The sequence below is a fragment of the Leptonychotes weddellii genome, chromosome 9 (genome assembly GCF_054177405.1).
Source record: "Leptonychotes weddellii isolate Sample4059 chromosome 9, ASM5417740v2, whole genome shotgun sequence".
Taxonomy (NCBI): domain Eukaryota; kingdom Metazoa; phylum Chordata; class Mammalia; order Carnivora; family Phocidae; genus Leptonychotes; species Leptonychotes weddellii.
The window spans coordinates 67,166,758-67,187,733 of NC_138377.1; the positions used below are offsets into that span (position 1 = coordinate 67,166,758).

Genomic DNA, 20,976 nt, shown 5'->3' on the forward strand with positions numbered 1-20,976 from the left:
GCGGGGAGGCGGCGGCCCGGTGTTCCGAAAGGAACGCCCGGAGGGCCAGGCCCGGGGTCAGCACGCCCCGGCATCCGGCCGCCGCCGAACAATGGCCGGAGGGGCTGCGGCAGGCACGGCGGGCGCGACGGGCGCGGAGGTGCAGGGGCGCCCGGGCGCTGGAAGCCCCGCCCCTCGGCCGGCTCCCTGACAACGCGGGCCGGGCCGCGCCGCCTGCTCCCCGCCCCTCGGCGCCCGGCACCAGGCGGGGCCCCGGCCGGAGCGCTGCAGCCGCAGCCGCTGCTTTGCAGAGCGGGGCCCGGGGTCGGGGCCGGGGCACCCTCGCTCCCACCTTCTTCCGCCGCTATGAGCCAGGGAAGTCCGGGGCACTGGGCCCCCCTCGACCCCACCCCCGGGCCCCCAGCGCCCCCCAACCCCTTCGTGCATGAGTTACATCTCTCCCGCCTCCAGAGGGTTAAGGTAAAGTGTGAGCGGGGGGCGTCGGGAGGACTCGTGGGGGTAGGAAAAGGAGGCCGTTTAGAGCCCAGGCAAAGATGGGGATGCCTATCCGGAAAAGAGGTGGGCGAGAGGCTTGCGAGGAGGGTGTCCGGGGGAGCGCACGTGGGGGCGACAGGGGTGGGCGAGAAGTCCTTGGAGAGGACCCGGGCTTGGGCGATGGATAGCTCTAAGGTGTGGAAGAATTGACTAGATGAGGATAGAGGACTGCAGGAGACGCAGGGGTAGGGGAGATGGAAGATACTGGGAAATGCGGTTTACATCCTGCGGAGACCGATGAACTAGGATGGAGGTGGAGGCTACGGAAAGCCGGGGGTGGGGGCAGGGGCGTGCTGAGTGCTTCTTCGAGGCTCTGAATTAGAGGGAAGACGTCTCTAGACCCATAGCCTGCGCCCCTTTGCCGACCCAACACCCCCCCTCTTTCCGCTCCACCCCCTCTCCCCGCACTGCAGCACCTCCTGGTGGGGGTAGGGAGGCTGAGAAGGGGGCTGGCTACGGGAAGTGGAGAGCCGCACTAGCCTAGGGGAACTGGGGAAGGGAGTGTCCAAGGTTTCTGCCACCCTCACCGCCCCTGAGGCTGGCTCGTGGGGCTCAGTTTGTTTACCTGCACTCTCCCCAGGGCATCCCTAGCAGTCACCCTGGCTCCTGGCAACCCCTACCCTGCGGAGTAGGGCCGCGCTCTTCTCCCCCACCCCACCCCCCAGGCCTAGGGGAGTGCTGTTGAGTGGAACTAGACTGGCCTGGGCCTAAAAAGTGGACCTCTGTGTGTTCCAACTCTACCACCTCCCAGGGCCAAAGTAGAAAGAACTATGCACCTGGTTTCTCTTGGACATAGGAGCTATTTATGGAATGCGAGGTGGGGGAGGGACTATCTCCAGCCTACTCTCCCATCAAGCACTGTGCTGGGCGCCTCCACAGGGGTTATCATTAAAAGCTCTTAACAGCCTTACCAAGTGATAGATGCGTTTTATGATTAAAAAAATCAGGTCCGATCCTAATAATGAGGCCCCTGATCCTATTAATCCTTTATCCTCTCCCCTTGGATTCCCGCCCCATCTTCTGTTCCCACACCACCTGTCTCCTGATCCACAGGGGGTGATGGCTCTCTGCTTCATCCTTGTGGGAGAAGGGAAGCAATGGAGAGTGTCTCCCAATCCTGAAGTGGTATTTTCTCCCACCCTCTGCAGTTCTGCCTCCTGGGGGCACTGTTGGCCCCCATCCGAGTGCTTCTGGCCTTTATTGTCCTCTTTCTCCTCTGGCCCTTTGCCTGGCTGCAAGTAGCTGGTCTTACGGAGGAGCAGCTTCAGGAGCCAATTACAGGATGGAGGAAGTAAGTGGGGGATCAGCCCCCAGAGACCCTACTTCTCACTTCTCTTCCCTATTACCCATTCTGCTCCCTCTTTGAGAAGAAACGGAGGGAGGGTTCTGAAGCTCTGCTACCCAGCCTAGGTAGGTGAGATGAGTCAGCCAGGCTCAGACCTGGTACCCAGGACCTTAGCTCGAAGTGATGCACCCTGATATGTCCCAAAGCAGGCAGACTTCAGCCCCTTGGCAGAGGAATAGAGGACAAGAGAAAGGCAGCGGCTTTTCTGGGTGCCTAAGCCTGGGGGGGTGAGTGAGGGACGGAATCGCCGCCTCTGCTGATGCCCAGCCTTGTCCTGCAGGACTGTGTGCCACAACGGGGTGCTGGGCCTCAGCCGCCTGCTCTTTTTCCTGCTGGGTTTTCTTCGAATTCGCGTTCGGGGACAGCGGGCCTCTCGCCTTCAAGCCCCTGTCCTTGTTGCCGCTCCCCACTCTACTTTCTTTGACCCCATTGTTCTGCTGCCCTGTGACCTGCCCAAGGTTGTGTCCCGAGCTGAGAACCTTTCTGTGCCTGTCATTGGAGGTGAGAGAGCATAAAACGGGTGAAGGGGAGAGATGACAACTGAGCAAAAAAGGCAGGAATCAGGGATGCTCTGGAGAGAACTGGCCTCAAGGGGGAAGGGAGAGGTTAGAAGGGAAATCAACGGTTGCTGGCAAATGAGATGCAAATGGATACTGTTTGTGAACCAACCCCTTAGATTCTGAGGGCTGGTGCTTAGAGGTGTTGGAAGGACCTCTGATCACTTGCCTAAAAGGACCAACACACAATAAAAGGAGGGTCCTCAGGGCAGAGAGATCACTGCGAAGCATCTCCTACTGTTGAGGAAGGGGAGGCTGCAGGTATTAATGCCCCTGGGTAGGAACCAAGTGACTCCTTGTATCCTCTCTGGACCCCAGCCCTTCTTCGCTTCAACCAAGCCATCCTAGTATCCCGGCATGACCCGGCTTCTCGGCGCAGAGTGGTGGAGGAGGTCCGAAGGCGGGCTACCTCAGGAGGCAAGTGGCCCCAGGTGGGTAAGGGTCGCAAGATCTCACCTTTTATGTGCTCCCAAAGAGGCTTCTCTTTCCTCTCTTCCCTTCAGGCAACCCCACCTCATTCTGGTCCCTCGGGGTTTTTCTCCCCCCAGGTACTATTCTTTCCTGAGGGCACCTGTTCCAACAAGAAGGCTTTGCTTAAATTCAAACCAGGTGAATAAAATGATAGTGGGTGGTAGGGCTGAAGGAAAAAGGAGCCCCAGATTTGGAGGGGGACTCTGGAATAACCCAAGAAGTGGAGCGGGGATCCTGGGGAAGAGAGACAGGGAACTTCCTAGCTGACACTGAAAAGTCTCTAGGAGTCAGAAAGAAAATTACAAATGAAATGGAGCCAGGCCAGATATCATTTCAGAACTGTCCCAGACCCTGACACTTGGTGCCTTCTAGCTATCTCCATGAACTAACCTCTGCCTGGGGGGTGGGGGGTGGGGGGTGGAAATGGGATTCAGGAGCCTTCATTGCCGGGGTTCCTGTGCAACCTGTCCTCATCCGATACCCCAACAGTCTGGTGAGTCTGAGTCCAAGAGAGGAGGTGGGGGAGCCCAAATCCACCCTAAATCAGTGAAAACTTCTAGTGTCGCCGTGGGATGTGCACATGGGGCGGGGGTGGGGTCAGGGCCTCTGCCCAAAGAGGATTGGCCAAGCTCCAGGGAAAGAGAGTAATGCCTTTCTCCCCTCACCTCTGCTTCTCCTCTAGGACACCACCAGCTGGGCATGGAGGGGCCCTGGAGTGTGAGTCTTGGTGTTCCTGGGGTGAGGGTGGGGGGCAGGGCCCATCAGAGATTTCCTGGCCCATCTTCCAATCTCCAGACAAGGCAAATGGACCTTCTTCACTGTCAGATTGAGAGAACTCTAGAGAAGAGGGTGCCTGTTTCCCTGTTTTGTTCTCATTTCCCGATGTAATCTGGAAGTGCTTTCAGCCATCCCACCTCATCATTCCTGCTGTGACTATAGCTCCTTTGAACTCAGCGTCCAGTGTTTCTGAGCGATCTCCCTCAGTCCTCCCTTGAGAGCCAGCACGGTTGCCTCCCCTTGTCTGCGGTTACTCATACCTCTTCTCTGGCAGTTCCTCCTCACGCCTGTCCCTGCCATGCTCTCACTTTCCCTACCAGCTTCGGGCCCTTCCCTCTGTCTCCCAACTGCATATTTACCCAGCTCACTGTGTGGTTAGGGGTCCCTTTTTATGTGAATGGTCAGAACTCTCCCACTCCCCTCCTCAGGGTGGGGGGCCCCATACTTAGGGATTGGTGAGCATCTGAGGTTTCTCTTCTCTTAGACTGAAAGTCCTCTGGCTCACAGCCTCTCAGCCCTGCAGCATCGTGGATGTGGAGGTATGACACCTCCCCCACCTCCCCAACGCCACTGTGGGTGGGGAGGGGAATGGGCATTAGCTGACCCCTGAAGGGAAAAGAGGGTGGGAGTGCTCACCCATAGCTTGAGGTCCTGATGAGGTGTATGTGTGTGTTTGTTTCAGTTCCTCCCTGTGTACCACCCCAGCCCGGAGGAGAGCAGGAACCCCACCCTCTATGCCAACAATGTCCAGAGGGTAATGGCACAGTGAGTATCCCACAAAATATTTCCTGGAGCAGATACACAGGACATAGGAAGCACAGCAGTGGGTGGAGGGCTGAGGTTCCAAGGCAAAGATGGGAGAGTGGGCAGTGGGATGGGCTCTGCACAGCTGAGACGGGGTGGTTAAAGGGGCCTGGTCTCCTCCCTGTTCAGCAGCCCAGACTCGGTAATGAGCCCTCAGAAGACTCTTCTTCCTTGTTCCCCCACTCCGTTCCATCGCTCTTCATCCTGTAGGGCCCTGGGCATTCCAGCCACTGAGTGTGAGTTTGTGGGGAGCTTGCCCGTGATCGTGGTGGGCCGGCTGAAGGTCTCACTGGAGCCGCAGCTCTGGGAACTGGGAAAGGTGCTTCGGAAGGCTGGGTAGGTGACCTTGAATGTAACGGTATGGGCAGTGTCACGGATAGAAAAAAAAGAGAAATGGGAAGAAGGAAGGAAAGTCTTAAAAAAGAAATAAGTGGGAAGGTAGAGGATTTTTTTTTTTAAGATAATGGAGTAAAAGGAAGGAGGTAAAAAGAAAGGGAAAGATATATAATAAGACCGGTGAGAAAAGGAGGAATGGCTCTCAAAGGACTGTGAGTTAGAGTCCATCTTAGAAAAACACCAGATATACCTGTGCTGGGGGGACTCTTGGGGCTGGGGCCAAGGCCCAGGAAGAAGCTGAGTAAACTCCCTGCCTTCAACAATTCCATTGTAGGCTGTCCCCTGGCCGTGTGGACGCTGGGGCAGAGCCAGGCCGGAGTCGAATGATCAGCCAGGAAGAGTTTGCCAGGCAGCTACAGCTCTCTGACCCCCAGACGGTGGCTGGAGCCTTCAGCTACTTCCAGCAGGTAAAGGAGCTGGGACCCATAGGTCAGAACCCAGGCCCTGCTCTCCAGGCTGATGTGCTCAGGCTTTAAGGATACTATCCAATTGGCCACATGGGTGGCCAGTTTGGAACCTGCCCTGGATGTTCTAACAGCCATTGTTGGATGGTCATCTCCTGAGATCCACTGGGAGATTCGTTTTTTATAGAGTATCCAGTGCACTGAAGAGCAATGTTATCATTGTGGGAAGGAACAATGGAGAAATAATTGATCAGTGAGGTCCATAAGTTTCTGAAGCCACTTTAGAGATCAGCAAAGATGGGGGGACCGTATAACCTTGTGGGGCACCTCCGAGTGGTGGGAAGATGACATACAGAGAACATGGGACGGGTTAGATGGGTTTGAGACTCAGAGATCTTTGCAGTACTTTTTAAAAATAAACCATAGCTTCTCTAGGGGATTCCTGAACTATCTCAAGAATTTTGGCACTCCATAGATTTCCTGGAACTTAACCAAGTTTTCCTGTTGAATTACAATAATCCCAGAAGATTCTTAATGTTCGCAAACAACCACCACTGGCCCCAGAGAGCTCTTCTTGGTTTAAGATACTTAACATCATGGCTCTCAACATCCTCTAAAGGGACAGAGAGTGTTGATTCCTTAGATTGGGGCCAACTGTGTCTGGAAGGAGCTTCTCCACTTAGCCTATAGCGGAGCAGAACCAAAACTGGAATAGCATGGTTTCACCAGGGCAGGCATCCTCCTTGGGGTTTTTTTGGTAAGAAATTACGCCAGTGGGCCCTTTTTAGTCTGTTGGACCAGTTCTCCAGCATAGGCTGAGTCAGCTGAGAACCAGTTTTTCCAGCTTGGGGTATATCAGAAATTTGATGGTAACTTCAGCATTCCTGAGGGATTCCCTAACATTAACAGGAGATCCCTTTCAGGAGAGCTTCGTCACCAGGTGACATGGAGAGAACTTGAGCGAACCCATGACCTGAGAGAAATCCTGGGAATCCTGGAGAGTTTAGAGCTCACAGCTCTGAGGGAAGCAGACACAAGGGTCATCCCTGTGCCTGCTGAGAAGAGGGAGGAGCCAAAACCCAGGGCAGGAGGGAGGACGTTGGTCCTCATCCTGCCCTGGTTTCTCCCTCCAGGATGCCCAAGGTTTGGTGGACTTTCGAGATGTGGCCTTGGCCCTGGCAGCTCTGGATGGGGGCAGGAGCCTGGACGAGCTGACCCGCCTGGCCTTTGAGGTATCAGAGAGGTGGGGGGGACATGTGGTGGCCATGCCTACCCCATCCAGAGGCTTCTGTGGGGTGCTGCTCCCAGTAGCTTCTAGATAGTAGGTGCTCAGTATCCACCCCAGTGCCCCAGTGTTGAGACCTGCCTGAGAACAGGGCAAGGGCAGCAGCTGTGAGTTTTTAGTTCTGCACAAAGGGCTGAGTGGGGTGGCAGGGAGTCAGGGAGGGCCTGTACTCCGCACTCTCGGAAGAGGAGGAACCCGTCAGGCAGACCTGCAGGGCGGTATGGGGCCATGGCAGGAAGACAGGGCTTGACTTGCGTCCCTCTCTGTGCCAGCTCTTTGCCGAGGAGCAAGCAGAGGGGCCTGGCCGCCTGCTGTACAGACAGGGCTTCAGCACCATCCTGCACCTACTGCTGGGCTCACCCCGCCCTGCTGCTGCGACTTTGCATGCTGAGCTGTGCCAGGCGGGACCCCACCAAGGCCTCTCCCTCTGTGAGTCACTGCCTTCTCTGCCAAGAGGGCTTGGGCCACCATCAGCACTGGGCTGGGAGGGGACAAGGGCTGAGGAGCGGGGCGGGGGGGAGAGGAGCGGGGGGGCAGGGTTCATCCTCTGAGAGGTGAGGACGGAAGCTTGGATTTGAGAGGTGAAACAGGGGTGAGAGGGACAGGACATAACCAATTCTGAAAAAGAACAGGGCCGCCCTCTTCCCCTCCTCCTTAGATCCTCTGGCCTTTTGCCTTCTCACTCTTGCCTGTCCAGGTCAGTTCCAGGCCTTCTCCCTCCACGACCCGCTCCACGGGAAGCTCTTCAACACCTACCTGCGCCCCTCCCCGAAACCACAGGCCTCCGTCCCCGGCAGCCCCATGGCTCTGGCCAACGGGACTGTGCCAGCGCCCAAGCAGAAGGGCGACTGAGCGCCTCGACGTCCCCAGCTCGCCTCCGGCCTACCCTGTGCCTCAAGCCCGTTTCTGCTCCTGCTTGATTTTTTTGTTATTGTTGTTGTGTTTTGTTTTGTTTCTTTTAAGTTGATTTTCGTTTTTTGTTTGTTTGGGTATTTTTTTTTTTGTAAAAAACTATTTTATATATAAATCTAAATATATATCTATTTAAAAAAAATAAGGCTGTTACATTGATAGTATCAGGTGGGAACCAAAGGGATTAATGGTTGCAGGCTGCCCATTGGACGATCCCGGAGGTTCCCAGAGTCAGTCCTCTTGGCCATTGCTGGGTGAATCCTCACTTCCAGCTGGACTAGATGGGGCTCTTTCCTGCACGGAAATCATGCCGATGTCAAAGCCTCCCCTTCTGTTGTCATAACCCTATATATGCACACACACGCGCACACACACACACACACATACATATGCACATTTTAACAGGCTTCCTCCTGAACCTTTTCAGCCTATTCCCTCTTGTTCTGTCCTCATTAGAGATTAAAAAATAGCTAACTACCATTTTATATTTAATAATCCCACTGAGAATGATTCCCCCTCATGGTGGGAGCAGAGAGCTGTGTCCGCAGCAGCCAAGAGTCTGCCCTGCAGCTCAGACCAGCCTCAGGAGGGTGTTCTTTTGCCAGGGGATGGATGAGTGGAGGACATTTAAGTCCCTTCTGTCCAGCCTCTTCAAGGAAGGGGGAAAGAAAACAAGCCCCCCCCCAAAAAAGGTGCTGTCTAGACAGAGTTATGGAAAACTAATTAGATTTAGGAAATTAGATCTCTAACCCAGAGATCTGACAGGTTAAAAAAAAAAAGGCATCTTTCCATCTTACAGACTTTCAAAGGGAGACATAATGTGGCCTGTCCCGAGAAGCACTCCCCAGCATCAAGTCTAGGCTTTTCCTGAGGGGGAGGGATAAAGGGATCACTGGGGGCTTCTCAGGACAGGAGCTCATCAGGGAGCATGGATAAGGCTGGAGAATGGAGTGGTATTTAGATCCAGGGAATCTGGAGCCCCCTCCACCTCTTTTTCAGCACCTCACTCCATCTAGCAGTGAAGACATGAATACGAAAGGGCACATTGCAAGCATTTTCCAACAACCAGAAAATCTTTATTTTTCTTTGCGCCATACAACTTCCAAAGGTACTCCTCCACCTCCCACCAAGGGGACCGCCTCCAGCCTAGCCAGTGTGACCTCCCCACACTCGCTACTTTTGCAGAACAACAAAATAACATGGGGTTGAGAACCAGTCTCTGCTGGTGTGCAGCTGGGATGAAATCTACTCTGGGGGCCCCTACGTTTAGGGATCAGCAGGTGGGGTAGGAGGGTCCTGCTGTCCCCTACTGACTACGCCGACGTTTCTTCCTTCGGCCAGTGACAAAAGTGTCACGCCGCCTTTTACGAGGCTGTGAGGCTCGAACCACTCCCAGAGCCAGGGGTTTCTCCCCAGAGATGCCAAGGTCAGCTCCCTGGTAGGGCCTCTTTTCGGCAGGAGATACACCTCCACTGAGAGTTCTCTTCCCAGACTTGGCAACAGGATGTGGAGACTGGCCAAGGCCTCTCACCTCAGCAGAGAGGGAGTGGGATGCTCTCTGGACCCCCTGCCCTCCTGTCGAGGGCAGGCCTGAGGCAGGGTGAAGACTGAAGGGAGGCCCCCTTGGTGGCGACAGGCTAAGTTTTGAGGCCAAGAGGTAGGCAAAGCTGGAGAGTTCCTCATCCTCCCCCTCCTCCCCCTCCTGCTCCTCCTCCTTCCCTTTGGCCCCGTCCGTTGAGCTGCATGTTTTACTGACAGGAGAGCTTTCTGTCAGAATTAAGGCATCCCTGGCCCCCTTTCTAGAGGAAGTGCTTCCAAGACCCTGGCGAGGAGATGTTGATTTGGGGGTCCCATGTGCGTAAGGCTCTTGATTCCCTGGTAAGGGAGCAAGGTCTTCAGGCTTGGATAAATCAGTATCCTCCCTGCCCTCTCCTTGGGGGTCATAGGAGTTAAAATTTGGCGGGTGGGTATCCTCACAGACTGCTAGCTGGAGGCCACAGGCATCTCCAATATCTAGTATGGTGACATGTTCTGTGGTTTCCAACAGAGGAGAGACAGAATGGCCTCTGCTTCCCACCTCCAGGCTGGCCTGAGGGAAGGGGGACATACCCTGGGTCCCCAGCACAGGGATATTGCCTTGACAGGCAGGCTGAAGGGTTTCTTTGGGAACTCCCGGTGTGGGCACGCGGATACCACTTTCCAGCAAAGAGGGGCAACCTTCAGCCCACAGATGGCTGGGATCCCCTGTAGCCTCAGGGCTCTGTTCTCCAGTTTCCTCAGGCCTCACGAATGGGCCGCTGGCCCTCAGAGGTCCCGGAGAGCTGCAGTGGTCCGCCTCCTGCAGGGCAGCCGTGCCCTCTGTGCCTCCGCAGGGAATGGCACTGTGCCCCCCATCCCCAGGCGCTGCGGTCTCTCCAGGACCCAGAGGAATGTTGCTTCTGGAGCCCAGTACCTGCCAGCCTCCCCGATGCTCAGTGACACATTCCCCATCGTGGAAGTTCTCTATGACCTCCTCAATTTGTAAGGGCAACTCCAAGGCCACAGCATCCAGCTCACTGCTCAGCCAAAGTCCTGGACTGAGAGAGGCTCCGTCCCCCTCCCTGTCACCAGCTGCTCTAGGGGACAGGTTCTGATCATAACCCTGAACCACGGGAGGACCTTTGTCATCTCCCCACATGGCTCCCGAAGAGCCTTCCTGGGGCACTGCTAGTGGCTCAGTCCCTTGAGGAAGCACTCCAAGACCCCCTAGCTGCTGGCCTGTCTGCAACCCCAGGACCCGCTTTTCTAACCCCTGTCCTTGCAGGGGAGCCAGCTCTTCGAGTCCCACATCCAAACGGGGAACTATCTCAGGCTGGGGGCCTTCCTGCCAACAAAGGGGCAGAGTCTCAGGAGTTCTGTCAGCCACCAGGGGGTGCCCGGGAGACCTAGCCCCTCCCAGGTGGTCGTCCTGAGGTGGGGATATTTGATTTGCTGTCTTCCCGGCCCCTCTTTCCTCTGTATTTAAGGACCCTCGAGTTCCCTGTGGAGCTGTAGGTTCTAGCTGCAGGTCCCAGCTGCTGGGGGACGGCACAGTGTCCCTGTCTCTGCGCACACCCCTCGGGCCATCTAGGGCCTGCTCCTGCCCACCATGCTCTTCTCTCACCCGTTTTCCTGGAGAAGTAGCCTTTCCAAGGCGAACGGTGCCCCCAGCCACCCGCGGCCCAGGTGAGGGCCGAAGCCGCCCACCCCCATCTTCATCCTCCTCAGAAACAGAAGGACTGGAGTCTGATTGAGCTCCACTGCAACTAGGAGGGGCCTCTGCATCCTCCTCTTCCAAGGCCAGGAGTCTCTTCTGGACCAGCTGGAAGGAGAGTGGACAAACATTGTCCGATACATTGCCGTGAGAAGGGGTGGCTGAGGGGGTGGTAAGGAGATGGTACTTGGACAGGGCAGGGAATGCAAGTAAGCGGCCTAAGTCACGGTATCAGAAACAGATACCATAGCTCTTCTCTTCCGCCTTCTTGGGTCTTATTCCCATGCTTTGACCCCTTATGCTTGCTCCCCTTTTCCTGTGTTTCCACAGTCTCTTGCCTACTTGTTCTGCACCGGAATCCCAATCCTCAAGCTGTCTGTCTCCAGAAGTCATACCAACCAAGACAGCGTAAGGTTAGGTAAAATCACGCAAGCTGCTTATTCTGACATTTCCTACCTCCCAGGTTTACCTGGGCAAGACTGAGTCCTTCCTCTTGCTCCAGCTCCTCAGTTAAGGCCAGTGGGTCCCTCTGCTGTTCTGGGGACAGCAGATCTGCCAGAAACTGAGGATGAATGACGGCCTCCACCTGGGGAACAGAAGAAAACGGTGATCGGAGTCCCTGACAGGAAGTAACCTGGGAACCAAGAGGCTCTAGAGAAGAAGCCATGTGTCCCCCTCCCCCAGCCCTTCCCCAGGGTTGTTATTAACCATGACCACCACCAGCTGTACACATTCACATGTGTCCATGCATGCACACACATTTCTCAGTAGGAAGACAGCCTAGTTCCTAACTGCCTCGGGAAAAACCCTAGGTCGTTAGTCCCCTGGAGTTTCGAACCCAGGATCTGCTAGAAACCAGACAGACACCCAGGTCCAGCCCACCTTGGAGACAAAGATCTCCTGAGAACAAAGCTCATCGATGTAGCTTAGGAGGCCTGGATCTGGATACATCCCTTCCTCCTCCTGCTGCTGCTGTTCTTCCTCTTCCTGTTTTCCATCTGCCGCCCCGATGGCCAACTGACTCCCCACCAGCCCGTCCATGATGTCAGCATACTCCTTCACAGCTTCCGGGGGGATCTCCTTGGGGGCCTCAGGAACCGGAGGCCTCTGTGTTTTGCGCTGCCGCCGGCGGGGGGCCCGTGCCTTGGAAGCCGCCTTTTTGGGAATGTACGCTAAGGGAAGAGACGCAAAGGAGGAATGGCGGGTGGCACAGGGACTGTGGCTTCTGCCTCCCAACCCTGGGTTGGTCAGGGCAGCAATCCGGGTACGCTGGAAGGATGACAGGCTGGATCAGGCCTGAAACGGGACCAGCCGTGGGAGCAGATTGTGGAGCTGGAGGGTCCAAGACAGTGCCTGCGTGAGGCATCTGGAAACCCCTGAAATTCCAAGCAGTCCTCTGATCCAGCCCCCATTTCTTAGGCAGATGAGGTATTATGCCCTCCTGTACAGCCTGTTAGAGAGTAGTCGGTTTACTTGGCCAAGATCAGTTTGGGACAAAGGGAACCTGGGAAGCCAGCCTCCTATGTATGTCCGGCTCAGAACATCACTGCCACCCCCCAGAGGGATAGTGACAGAAGCAGGGCCAATGCCTTCCCCAGTGCATGACTGCCCTGCGTACACCTCCCTTTGAGCCTTGGGCCCCAGGCTCCGGTTGGAATGAGGTAATCTTACCTGGCTGCTGGCTAACCTCAGGGGCAAGGAGCCCTGGAGGGTCGAGTTTCAGGGGGGCTGTGGGAGGCAGGCACTGGGACCCATTCGTCAGCTGTGTGTTCTGAATCTGCATCTCCTCTTCGGCCTCAAACTCCATGAACCTGCAGAGGGTGAGGGAGGCCTGGACAGTGCCGAGAAGGCCAGACACTAGGAGGGAGCTGCTCACAGACGGCCCAGTAACCGTTCCGGGGAAACCTCACAAGGTCACGACAGAGTCCCTCACGTGCAGTCATCCCTTAGGAAACTTGTTGAGAAAATGAATGTTGAGCTTCTCCAGGACAGAACCATCACTTTCACTTCTATTTCATCCCTGATCTCACCCAGCATCATGGAGGATGTACAGCAGCAATTCATACAGCCTTAAGTCAGTCAGCCCTATGCCAAAGCCTAGCAGGATCCTACCAGCCAGCCCTACAAGGCCTCATCTGCCTCTACCTACAACCCTAAAGGAGGACTGAAATCCTAAAGCAGGGCCTGGGGTTGCAGTTCAAGGCAGTTCCGACCAGGGGGCAGTGCTGAGATCCAAGTCCTGAGGCTGGAACTGGGTGTCAGGAAGAGTAATTCTAGGAGGTATGGGTCCAGAAGGGAGGAAATGGAAAGTTAAGTTTTGGAGGAAAGGGTTCATTTTCCCCAGAGTTACTTCTTTAACCAAGGCGATGGTCATGGAGAATTGAGGGATAAGAGCCAGGAGACCACTCTGGGCATCCAGGACCTTCCCCTGACCAACCTCTTTAAGTACCAAGCCCTCCTTGGGATAACAGGGTAAATGATTTTCTGTGCGACTCTTTCCAGAGGAGGAGTGGTCCCAAGGTCGGCATCAGTAGCCACCTGCTACCTGGTCAGTGAGATAGGAAAGAACCTGCCCAGTAGGGCTTACCTCCTCATTGCTAGGTCCCTTTACAAGGAATTTTTACACCAATTGGGCTCCAATCCCATTCTAAGAGCTTCAATATCAAGGACCTGTATGTATAATTCAGGATCTGGGGGAGGGAGAGCTTTCAAGGTGAGAGGACAGAAAAACCCAAGAGTCAAGGTGGTGGAAGCAGTGAGAATCCGGGAGACCCCATTCTAGTCTACACCACTCCTCTTAGTATCCCTTTTAATAAGTACCCACACACACCCCGATCCACGCCTCTTACCTGCCCCCATCCATCCCTCCACTACACAGCACCCCTCAGGAGAATGAGGGTTGGTTAAACTCACTTTTCTGCCATCTCATAAAAGATCATCCGGTCAAAGTTGCTGGTGTGTTCCCACTCCTGCACAGCCCTTGGCAGTCCCTCCTCCAGGGTCATAGTGGGCTTCAGCCGGGCCAGGGAGCGAAGCACTGGGCTAAAACCCCCATTGGGTCAGTCACGTTCTACAATGTGCCCCCCATCCACCTGTCCCGACAAACACCAACATGCACCCCCTTGGCCCTCAGCAGAGCTAACTTGCCCCCCAATCCTTGTCACATCCCACCTCTGGTTAGACTTCCAGACCCCCCAACCTCCCATCCACCCATCTACCATACTGGACTGTCTTCTGGCTGAAATTTTCAAATCTCACACAAAATCAGATGACTGTTTCTGCTCCCCACTTTTGAAATCAACCACCCCTAATTCTCACAGTGCTATCCTCAACTAAACATGAGAAAGAAAGCACTCATGTTATTAAATTAATGGGTTCATTATACAGTAGGCTTAACCCTGCCCAAAGGCTCTTGCTTTTCAAAAAAGGCACTACCTAACCCAAATGAATCTCTAATTAAAGGTTGTGTGGTGTTTGTGTTTGTTGGTTTTTAAGTGTTTTTTGTTGTTTTTTTTTTGCCTCTGGGATACCCTTCACAGACAGTCAAATATCAATACTCTTTGTATTGATATTGAAATTAAGTTCTTTATGATTCATTTTTGCCCTTCTGACTTGCCAGAGTCCTCAAGCACTGTGCCTAGAATCACCTGCTGACGCTTGTTATAATTAGGGATTTCAGCACCCCAGGATCTCGGGACTGAGTATTTTACCAACTTCCTGGGCGACTGTTACAGAGAGTCTGGGTTGCATTTTGGAGGAGCCCCTGGGCATTGAAAGCAGGAAGAGGCCAGGAGTTAGAAATCCAGCCTGCTAAGAGAACTCAGAGCCGTCTGGAGAAGGCAGGGAGCTGGTAAGGGGATCTACACCAAGGACTCCGGGGGAGCCTTTTGATTTATTCACTCCAGAGTCGGGGTGGAAAGGGAGATTCCTTTAGGAGCTCAGAGACTGGGAAAGCAAATGCACCTGTTTTTTAAATCCAGTAAAATGTGGTATGTTACATAGTGGTTTACACAGAATGCCAAGAGTGCGGTGCAGTTAAGGGAAGCAGTGGGTCTGGGGGAGAAGAAGAGAAAATTCCCCAGATGGCTGGCTAATGACTTGGCTTTATAGACACAAAAGACAGCCCCTGACCCCTGGGGTCCTGGGCTAAGCATCCACTCACATAGACATTCCGGCCTTTTGTGAATTCTCTTCCTCTTCTCCGTTGCCTTTTTTAGAATAATAGTAATAATACTAGCAGCTGCATCTAAAGGAGGCATTCTCTGTGCCAGGCGCTCTGCTAAGCACTTCACAGGTAATAACTCATTTCACCTCAGCAACCCACTGAACTTGGTATAATCATCCCCTTTCTAGATGAGAAGACTGAGGGCAAGGTAGTAAATGTGGGGCCCAGGGTCACCAATCTAGCAAGCAGTGGAACCTGGGCCATCGGTCACTAAGCGAGCTCTACCACCTCCCTATCTCAACTTGAACTCAGAAAGAAATAGCGGGGGGTGGGGCGGGGTGGCACATCCTTTGCCCGGCCCCCCATCATCCTCCACTCCTACACAAATGGTCAGGGCCCAGCACTCATGCTGCTGGTGTGGACAGCTTAACTCGATGTCAGACGGTAATAAAATAGAATGGAAGGCCCCCGTACTTGGTGTCAGAGACCTAAGCTCTACACATGGCCCCTCGCTTAAGTCACAGGAAACCTCTGGGCTTCGGTCTTCTCACCTAAACATGAGGATTACATTAATATGCTTGCCTGAACTCACAGGGTTGTGAGGATCACTTGAGAGAAGACCCCCGAAAGCTCATTATAATCTGGGAAGTGGGTAAAGAGGCTTATCACCATCATCATCATCGTTATGCTTTTGTGTTCTCATAGCCTCGCTAGCTCCCTCATGACCTGCCCTCAAGTATTCCTAGAGAGCCCAACCTCCTGTCCGGCCCAAAGTCCCCTTGTTTAAAAGCGCTAGGATAATTAATCTCAGATCCCCCACTTACATAAGAAAGCAGGAAAGGGCTTCCGCATCAGGACTTTGAGACAAGTGCCTCCGAGCCAAGGCTTTGTAGTGTTGCCAGCGGCAGAAGTTCTCATAAACACCTTTGGAGGTATAGGAGAGGTCACCCAGTGAGGGCTTAGATTGGGTGGCCAACGGACCTCCTTCTCCGGTTGCCCTGTGTAGCCCTGGCCAAGCCTTTTCCGGGGGCACAATGGGGGCCAGCTGGGTAGCTGGTGGTAGAGCCTGAGCAGGAAAGCCTGGGAGGCCCTCCTGGCTCACCCCGACAGCCTTCGTGGGCAGAAGGGTCTTCATGTTAGAAGCTGTCATGAATTGAGGGGGAGGCCCCTCAGGGGCCCCGCAGGGAGTGCCTGAGGCAATCCAATTGAGGGCTGGCTGAGTAAGGATGAAGTTCTGAGTTTGAGAGGGCTCAGCTGGCCCCCCTTCTGTCTTGACTTTGACAATGATTCCAGCCCCACTGGGGCCAGGGCCCCCATCCCCCGTCACCAACAATGGGCTGGGGAGAGCAGAGAGCACCAGAGGGTTGCCTGGAGAGAATGCTGAAGGCATGGGAGGCTGTGGAGGCGGCTCCCAGGGTGGCTGGTCTGGTGGGCCAGCAGCAGGCTGGGGAAAGGGAATTGCAGTGAAAGGAGACAGGGCGGCACCAGGTGGCACGGTCACATCCGGTCCCGACAGTGGAGATGCTGTTGAGATGAAGAAAAAGAGGGAATGGTGTAAGAGAAAAGGAGGTCAGAGGTTAGGTCATGGGAGTTCCATTTAGTCCCTGAACAATCAGAGCACTGATTCTCAACAGGTGAGGGAAGGACTAGGGCGGGGGAACCTGCACAGTTTGCAGGTGTCCCCCAAGAGATTTTGACATCCCTTACTCCTAGGTGAGAATTATTGCCCTAGAGAAATTGCAGTGACCCTTGGGCCCGTGAGCTCAGACTCCCTAACACATGGCAGCTAGCACCCAAGTACCTCTCTTAGTCCCACCCACTCCAAACACGTCCACACCACCTGAACCCTGCCCCCAGCTAGTCTGTGGTCCCTGCCACGGCTCACACAAGTGCTGTTCCCTGGAAAGTGTGTGTGGATTAGATGTTTGGTTTCCAGAAATTTTGTTATGTAACAGCCAGGAATGACTAAGAGATAAGGACCAGGAAATGGCTGAGGGGAGGGGTGGCTAAGAAAGGAGGTTTCCAGAGCTCTAAGTAGCTGCTGGACATGTTAAAATTTGGTGGTGTAGATTGTCTGTAGTCCCTCTGCTTGGAAGTCCTAATAGCAGAAATTTAGGGTCCACTATGAACAAGGCACAATGAAGTCTGAAACACAGTAGGTGCTGAGAAGGAGCTCTGTGGACTCTAGGCCAAGAACTCAAGGAAAAATACATAAAATGTGCACTTAATCAATCAGGACATGTGTCTCAGGAGTTTTAATTATCATAATAGAAGATCATTTGCCTAATTTCATACAAGTCTCCCCCCGCTCTAATAAAGAATATTCCCCTGGCAAACTAACAACACTCAGCTTCCACTTCCTGACCACGAAGGAGACATGGAATATGAGCAAACTCATTATCTCAACCACAAAGCAGAGGGCCAGGAGGATTCTGCGAAGTGAAATGGGTCCGAGGCCCGAGTTCCACAAAAGGTAGAAAAACTGAGAGCATCTCAGGGAAGCCCCATGTCGCATTCCAGTTGGAGCTATCCACCTCCCCTGGCCCTGGGAAATCAAGGGAAACTGCTCCTGGAACTGGAAGAGAAGCCCATTCTGGGGCAAAAAGGAGCCATCAGGCTCTGAGCAGAGGCACTTAACAGTACCTTCCAGGCTAGCCTCTGGGAGGACATTTCTCTACAGACTAGGCAACAGGTAACCCAGCGGAACAGTTTTGCAACTACGGTCTCCACCCACTCCACTCAGTAAGATTGAGAGTGGCTCCAGCCCAGTTCTCTCAGGGCATAATTCTAGAGCAGGCTCCAACTGCCTAAAGAAGACACAGGAATTTGGACCTTCCCCTTGAGCCCTCTCTGTGCTGCTCGCACCACACACACCCCTGCCCATGCCACACAAACATATGTTGAAGGGATTCCTCTTCCAGAGAAACAAGTTGCTAACTGCCATCCCTTTTCTATACTTAGACTTTCCCCTGAGGGGCTTTGATCTGCCTCCCAGGAGGCCCTCTTCATCCCCTAACCCAGTGTTAATGGCACAATCTCCTTCCCCAGCCTTCCCAACACTCATGACTTTGCTGGGGTCTAGTGTTCTTACAATCTCTTTAGGTCAGCCCCAAAAGCTGGTCCCCAGGTAAAGTGTCAAATCTGAATTCCCAAGGGTGTGAGCAGGTAGCCAAGAGCTTCCCCACCACTTGCAGACTTACCTCCATCTGAAGCCATCCTCTCAGGTTTGGGCACTAACCGTGGCTGTCTGGAAGACTCCAGAATGAGACAGTCAGGTCCAGGACCCAGAGAGCAACCTGGCCCCAGTAGATACACAGGGATCCAAGGAAGGGAAGATAAAGATCAGATCAAAACAGAATTAGAATCTAGGACTCAAGGCATTCTGCAGTGGGGGAGGGGAGGGGAGCAGGGGCAGAGGTAGAGAGAGATGCCAAAGGGCTCTGGTAAGTAAGCAGTAACCAGGAATTCCCTCCAAACCAGAGTATGGCAACACAACTGTTGAGTGTCTTTTTAGGGCAATTTGTAAATTCTTTCTGATTCCCAACATGACATTTTTATATCTCGGTTACTTATACATTTCTTTATATATATATATAATATATATATATATTTATATATATATAATATATATAAATAGTTTTATGCCCTTCAAACCCACCCAGTTCTGTAACTGACTTCCTATTAATAGCAGGTTGTGACAGACCCTAGGCTTAATTCAATGTTGTCTATATTTTCCAAACCAAATTCAGAGCATATAGTCCCTGCACTTAAGGATCAAAGAAACAGAATGTTTGAAACTAGGATTGTCTCAGAAAATCAGGGTGTATGATTGGCTGTATGCATATCATTTCCTTAGAAAGCTGTCCTGCAGGGGCGCCTGGGTGGTTCAGTTGGTTAAGTGGCTGCCTTCCGCTGGGGTCATGGTCTCAGGGTCCAGCCCTGCCAGGCTCCCTGCTCAGCTGGTGGCCCTGCTTCTCCCTCTCCCTCTCCCTCTGCCTGCGGCTCCCCCTGCTTGTGTTCCCTCACTCACTCTCTTTCTCTCAAATAAATAAATAAAATCTTAAAAAAAAAAAAGCTGTCCTGCAGTCCCAAATAGTCCAGTACTATCAGCTCTGCAGTCCACAGAAGGTTCAGCTTACCCTTGGCTGAAAAGCACCATTCTACCAAAAACTGCCATTAGCCTAAAATTCCAAAATCAAAAAAGTCCTTTTTGTTAAATTATTTTGTTGTTTAAAATTTTTGTTAAATAATTTTAGTTTTTGAAATGGCAAGTACATTAACATGGTTCAAAAGTTCATATGCAAAATGGAATATACAGCAAGGGTCCTTCCCACTCCTTCCCTCTGGAACTGATTTCTCTCTCTCTCTCTCTCTCCTTTCTTTTTGGATCCAATTTCTTTATCCCAGAGGAAACCAATAGTATGTTTCTTGTGAATCCTTGCAGAGATATTTTATGCAGCTACAAGTAAATACAGACTATATCCTTTAAAAAAAGAAAAACGTTTTCAGGCTTTTCTTGGTTATAAAATTAACGTATGTTCCAATGTTTTTGCCATTGTAAATAATACTGTAACGATCGTCTTTGTAATATCTGGGTTCCAATTGTCATTTTTTAAAACCCAGAGCTCTATAAAGAGAATTTCTACGTTCTTTTAAAAATTCGAAATAATCTTAGGAGGTGCATCATATTATGCTATTATTAGCTACTCACCACTATAGGAAAGAGCGCTGGATTTGTGGTAAAGAGACCTGAGTTTAAATCTTGGTTCGGCCACTAAAATATGCTTCACCAGTTTCATAAAATAACTTCACGCTCTCTTCGCTGTACCTAATATTGAATACCCATCATGCACTCTTTACCGCCAATACTTTGAAATAGGACGGGGGAACCGGATGTAAAAGAGGGGAGGGAAGAAAACTTTCTTCTTTATACCCTAAGGTAAAGGGGCTCTGAATCCTGGAGCCTTTGTTTCTCCAGGCACTAGAAACCCACTGCCTGTGAAATGGGTGTGCATCTCGAGATAAAGACAGGATTCTATTCATCAATGTTCAACTCATATCCATTCCTACCCCCCTCTAACTCCTAGCAGTGTCTTGCACACAGTGGGCACACTCCACGTGTCTCCCAACGCCAGCAATGTTGCAACTGGAAGCCAACGCCTGCAAGGTTGCAACTGGGTTGCAAGTGGGCCAAATCCTTGCACTAGTCCGCCCCCTTTTGGCCTTGGAGAGAGGCCTAAATGGACTACATTTCCCGGCAGGCCTTGAGAGAGACTTCCGGCTTTACCGGAAGGAAATTAACAAAAACGTGAGACCATCAGAAAGAGCAGCCGACGAATTTAGAACTTCTGGCTTCGGTGTGGTCATGTTTCTCCAGTATTACCTCAACGAGCAGGGAGACCGAGTCTATACGCTGAAGGTGAGAAAAAAAAAAAACAAAAAATGGGTTGTAAATGGTCATGGCAAGAAGTATAGGTGGGAGAAGCGGTTGAGACCCGCCCCCGAATTGCCTGGGTGGGTGAGGGGAACTAGCAAGCCCAGAAGCCACGAGTGGTGGAAGGAGTGTATGACTTGTTGATCTAACCGTCGCGTGTCCTGTTTTCCTGTTTACCTTTTTTCGCGCAGCCTCCTCCCCATCCCAGACTCTGTCTCCCTGATGACGCCAGTGATTGAGTTTTCCCATCACTCCTGTACTGAAATTATGTCTCTCTTTCTTCCTCGAGCAGAAGCTTGACCCTATGGGACAACAGACCTGCTCGGCGCATCCTGCTCGGTTCTCCCCAGATGACAAATACTCTCGACACCGAATCACCGTCAAGAAACGCTTCAAGGTGCTCATGACCCAGCGACCGCGCCCTGTCCTCTGAGGGCCCCCTAAACTTCATGTCTCTTCTGCTACCCCTCAGAGACTTTCCGAAACCAAGCTCTTCAAACTGTGAGCGTGGAAGCCTTCTTACCACCCTTGCTCTTTGGAATCCGGTTTCATCGTTGCCCTTGATCGTGCTTGTGTAAATCGATCATGGTAGCATCCTTCTTTTGAGTCTTCTTTCCATATTTTGAATCACTGCTAGGTTATTAAAATGATTTGAAAAGC

At 52.8% G+C, this 20,976-nt stretch overlaps 3 protein-coding genes across 6 annotated transcripts; 2 read left to right on the forward strand and 1 right to left on the reverse strand.

Moving 5' to 3' along the window:
• The first annotated feature begins 235 nt into the window (after positions 1 to 235).
• On the forward strand, positions 236 to 11,278 carry LPCAT4 (lysophosphatidylcholine acyltransferase 4). Of its 4 annotated transcripts, none has more exons than XM_081830833.1 (14): positions 237 to 459; positions 1,683 to 1,825; positions 2,160 to 2,380; positions 2,755 to 2,867; positions 2,985 to 3,045; positions 3,342 to 3,400; positions 3,590 to 3,624; positions 4,169 to 4,223; positions 4,367 to 4,449; positions 4,699 to 4,824; positions 5,159 to 5,291; positions 6,422 to 6,520; positions 6,846 to 7,002; positions 11,048 to 11,278. In XM_081830833.1, exons 1-14 carry the CDS (start codon positions 346 to 348, stop codon positions 11,137 to 11,139), a joined length of 1,491 nt encoding a protein of 496 aa, XP_081686959.1. In that variant the 5' UTR covers positions 237 to 345; the 3' UTR covers positions 11,140 to 11,278. The 4 variants fall into 4 exon arrangements, with proteins under 4 accessions (XP_081686960.1, XP_081686959.1, XP_081686958.1 ...); XM_081830832.1 differs by lacking the exon at positions 11,048 to 11,278 and adding an exon at positions 7,232 to 7,618; XM_006730628.3 differs by lacking the exon at positions 11,048 to 11,278 and adding an exon at positions 7,271 to 7,612 and having other exon boundaries at positions 240 to 459.
• Positions 8,550 to 18,194, reverse strand: NUTM1 (NUT midline carcinoma family member 1). Its single transcript, XM_006730629.3, has 7 exons — positions 18,083 to 18,194; positions 15,707 to 16,406; positions 13,631 to 13,759; positions 12,389 to 12,528; positions 11,600 to 11,889; positions 11,187 to 11,303; positions 8,550 to 10,825 (listed from the first exon to the last, which is right to left on the reverse strand). The coding sequence occupies exons 1-7, from the start codon at positions 18,096 to 18,098 to the stop codon at positions 8,792 to 8,794; spliced, it is 3,426 nt and encodes a 1,141-aa protein (XP_006730692.3). The 5' UTR covers positions 18,099 to 18,194; the 3' UTR covers positions 8,550 to 8,791.
• A 1,949-nt stretch (positions 18,195 to 20,143) lies between these two features.
• NOP10 (NOP10 ribonucleoprotein) lies at positions 20,144 to 20,915 on the forward strand. The gene is made up of 2 exons (XM_006730630.3): positions 20,144 to 20,301; positions 20,609 to 20,915. The coding sequence occupies exons 1-2, from the start codon at positions 20,248 to 20,250 to the stop codon at positions 20,747 to 20,749; spliced, it is 195 nt and encodes a 64-aa protein (XP_006730693.1). The 5' UTR covers positions 20,144 to 20,247; the 3' UTR covers positions 20,750 to 20,915.
• The last annotated feature ends 61 nt before the right edge of the window (positions 20,916 to 20,976 follow it).

Coding starts and splice junctions, on each gene's coding strand:
- LPCAT4 (XM_081830832.1), top strand. CDS start 346: ATGAGCCAGGGAAGTCCGGGGCACTGGGCCCCCCTCGACCCCACCCCC. Junction 4,825..5,158: donor AAGGTGCTTCGGAAGGCTGG/GTAGGTGACCTT, acceptor ATTCCATTGTAG/GCTGTCCCCTGGCCGTGTGG. Junction 5,292..6,421: donor CCTTCAGCTACTTCCAGCAG/GTAAAGGAGCTG, acceptor TTCTCCCTCCAG/GATGCCCAAGGTTTGGTGGA.
- NUTM1 (XM_006730629.3), bottom strand. Junction 13,760..15,706: donor GCCCTTTCCTGCTTTCTTAT/GTAAGTGGGGGA, acceptor TGGGGGTTTTAG/CCCAGTGCTTCGCTCCCTGG. Junction 11,890..12,388: donor TGAGGTTAGCCAGCAGCCAG/GTAAGATTACCT, acceptor CTCTTCCCTTAG/CGTACATTCCCAAAAAGGCG.
- NOP10 (XM_006730630.3), top strand. CDS start 20,248: ATGTTTCTCCAGTATTACCTCAACGAGCAGGGAGACCGAGTCTATACG. Junction 20,302..20,608: donor ACCGAGTCTATACGCTGAAG/GTGAGAAAAAAA, acceptor TTCCTCGAGCAG/AAGCTTGACCCTATGGGACA.